Source organism: Rhagoletis zephyria, unplaced genomic scaffold, assembly GCF_001687245.7.
Source record: "Rhagoletis zephyria isolate East Lansing unplaced genomic scaffold, Rhagoletis_zephyria_1.1 Rzeph_scaffold_08726, whole genome shotgun sequence".
Taxonomy (NCBI): domain Eukaryota; kingdom Metazoa; phylum Arthropoda; class Insecta; order Diptera; family Tephritidae; genus Rhagoletis; species Rhagoletis zephyria.
In genome coordinates, this window is record NW_016165806.1 from 1 (window position 1) to 2,751 (window position 2,751).

At 32.6% G+C, this 2,751-nt stretch overlaps 1 protein-coding gene across 1 annotated transcript; it reads left to right on the forward strand.

Annotated features, from left to right (window-relative positions):
- The first annotated feature begins 256 nt into the window (after positions 1–256).
- LOC108375305 (uncharacterized) lies at positions 257–2,152 on the forward strand. The gene is made up of 2 exons (XM_017631405.1): positions 257–556; positions 623–2,152. Exons 1-2 carry the CDS (start codon positions 434–436, stop codon positions 1,511–1,513), a joined length of 1,014 nt encoding a protein of 337 aa, XP_017486894.1. The 5' UTR covers positions 257–433; the 3' UTR covers positions 1,514–2,152.
- The last annotated feature ends 599 nt before the right edge of the window (positions 2,153–2,751 follow it).

Below are 2,751 nucleotides of genomic sequence, written 5' to 3' on the forward strand. Positions count from 1 at the left end.
AATCTTTGAAAAAAGTTAAAAAACAGCATCAAAAACCTCATTATTACGATTCCGTTCAAAATTTTTTTATATATTTTTTTAAATATTTTTATGTAAATTTTTTAAGCTTAAATCGTTTTGTCATTTGAAGGGATTTTTTCAAAAAACATCTTTAAGAAACTATTTATATTCATAAAAAACTCCATTTTTCATAATAGTTTTTCGAAATATTTTGGTGGACGTCTTAAAATATAATAGATTTTATAATTTCAATGGAAAAGCAGTACCGATTTTTTTTTTTTGTATGGGGAGTGATGCAGTCTAATGTATTTGTGTATGAATGTTCGAAGGAATGGCAAATAGCAAGTAGAACATTGAACAATCACCTAACTTTAACTATTTTAATTATAAGCTCATTTGTTGTTCGGTAATACATAATATTTGCATATTACAGATGATATCGACGAAATTCTATGCTGGCTATGATGAGGAAATCTATTTGAGCGATTGGGCTGAGGATGGGCATTTGACTGAGAAAAAATTAAAGAAGTTAGAATTGGAATTTCTGTGTGCTATAGTAAGTATTAATAAAGTGAATTAGGTTTGCAGATTTCCTAATATACTGACGCATTTTTCTCTGCAGGATTGGAATATATACATATCGAAGGAAGTATTTTTTGAGAAATTAAGCGGCATTGAGAAGCAACTCGCTCGACGTGAAGGTTTACGTCGTGGCTGGCTAACCTACACTGAGCTGATACAAATGCTACCCTCCTTTACATTAGTCAAGTTTATACTAAATAATATTGCTGTGATGGCAGTCAGTTATGCCGCAAGTGTAATAACCATAGCTGGTGCCTTCTTTTTGGCCAGTCAAATTCCAGGCACCGCACTACATCGGAAAACTATATCTGCAGTAATTAGTGGTCAGATCGCAGTTCAACAATCGACACCTATTGTTGACTATCGGGCTACTCTGCTGGATGCTCAACCACGTCTACGCCGCTCAAATGGGATCGAAATATCGAAATCGGCTGCAATTCCTACAACTACAACAATCGGCGAAGGAACTGTACACAATGCTACCTGCACAGCTTTAAATGTTGAAGCAGAACTTTTGAAACTCGAATGCCAGTATAGAGCAGAAGAAAAACAGGAGGCAGTACGTCGCCGTCAACATGAGATTGATAGTTCAACACGCTTGACATTACCGGATGCAGTGCAACGTATTGCTGGAGGAAATAAGAAATCAAAGAATGCCTGGTACACTACTCGTTTTGGTATAGACTTGGTACGAAATTGGTTTGCGCTCAAAGTTAAGTATACGGATGGCAGGCTTGACGATTGGTTACAATCATTGGATGATTTGCAGTCCCCTCGAAAGCAAGAAAAGAAAAAGCAGCATGAGAATATGATGGATTGGAATGCTTGGAGCTTAGGCAACTACACAACTTCAATATTCTGGCAGCTGCTCAGTGATAACGCTCAACAATCGCTTGTGCGTTTGCCATCAATGTGGATTAAATTTATTTAGTATATGTTTACATTCTTTACACAGCTGAGTTGCTACGCACATATGTATGTACAACACATTGAATCTATAAATGTGTAATTTTCGAGCAGAGTTTTTATGGTAATTCCACTTAATTTTATTAACTATAATGCAAAATTACTAGGCATTGGAAGTACTAATTTTAAATTAACATTTTAAATCAAATTGAATCAATATTTTATATAAATGACATCATATTATTTACAATTTCAGTTAATACAAAAAACTGCGATTTTTTTTCACTACCACTTGAGTTCTCGCAAAGCGCGGATATAATCAAATATATCTGTCTAAAACACTTTAAATGAATTAATTTATTTTTTTTCCGGATTTTCAGCTACTATAATAACAAAATAAATGTTCCTTGATTTACTAGTTCTTACTAAATTATTAATTTTTCAATAGAATCATTGAAATCCTAATAGTCGAATGTGTTAAAATGAAAGTAAAATTATTTTTTTATGAAGCCGAAGAGATGGAATATTGCAAAAATTATGTCTTAACATAAGCAATTAAACTTATAATACATACTTATAAAGCATACATAAATAGTGCACAAATACGAAATCTTCTTAGATAGAAGTGTAATAAAATTAATGCTTAACAATTTTAATTTTTTTTAGGTAAAGAAAGAATTTGCAAGGCAAGTGACGAATAAAATGTTAATAAAAATGCATGGGTATATTTTAATAAAACAGCGTAAAATGATACTGCTTAAAAGAGATTAAAATTTGTTTAAACGGAATGAAGGCGAATAAACAGTTGAATTGATTAACAGCCAATTTCACGAAAGCAATTTAAGTGAAAAATGACTTTAATTATTTGAATTTTATATGGAAATTGACATAAAACAAAAGATGCCATTTAAATTGCTGATGAAACCGGCTGTAAATGAATAAAGATAAAAATGCTATTGAGTCTCAGACACTCGGATTTTTTATCCGGATATGATCTGAATGAAAAATTCAAATATCCGGGTACCCGAATATCCAGATAACAAAATGAACGGATATTAACCGGACATCCGTATTTTATGCGTATGAACTAATATCCGAAAGGATGGTCATCCGAATATACAGTTAGTCCCAGCCCTAATGTATGTTCAAAGTATGCTGGGTTGTTATCTTTCCTTTCCTTTTTTATATTCGAGGGTAATCTAGTTTCCTAGCACAAATTTAGCAGTTCAAAAACTTACCGCAATTATGCATAGCCGCTTCTGT

Bases quoted from the DNA above. Each gene is read 5' to 3' on its own strand.
- LOC108375305 (XM_017631405.1), top strand. From the start codon at position 434: ATGATATCGACGAAATTCTATGCTGGCTATGATGAGGAAATCTATTTG. The intron at 557-622 runs GTAAGTATTAAT...TTTTCTCTGCAG, and splicing joins TGGAATTTCTGTGTGCTATA to GATTGGAATATATACATATC.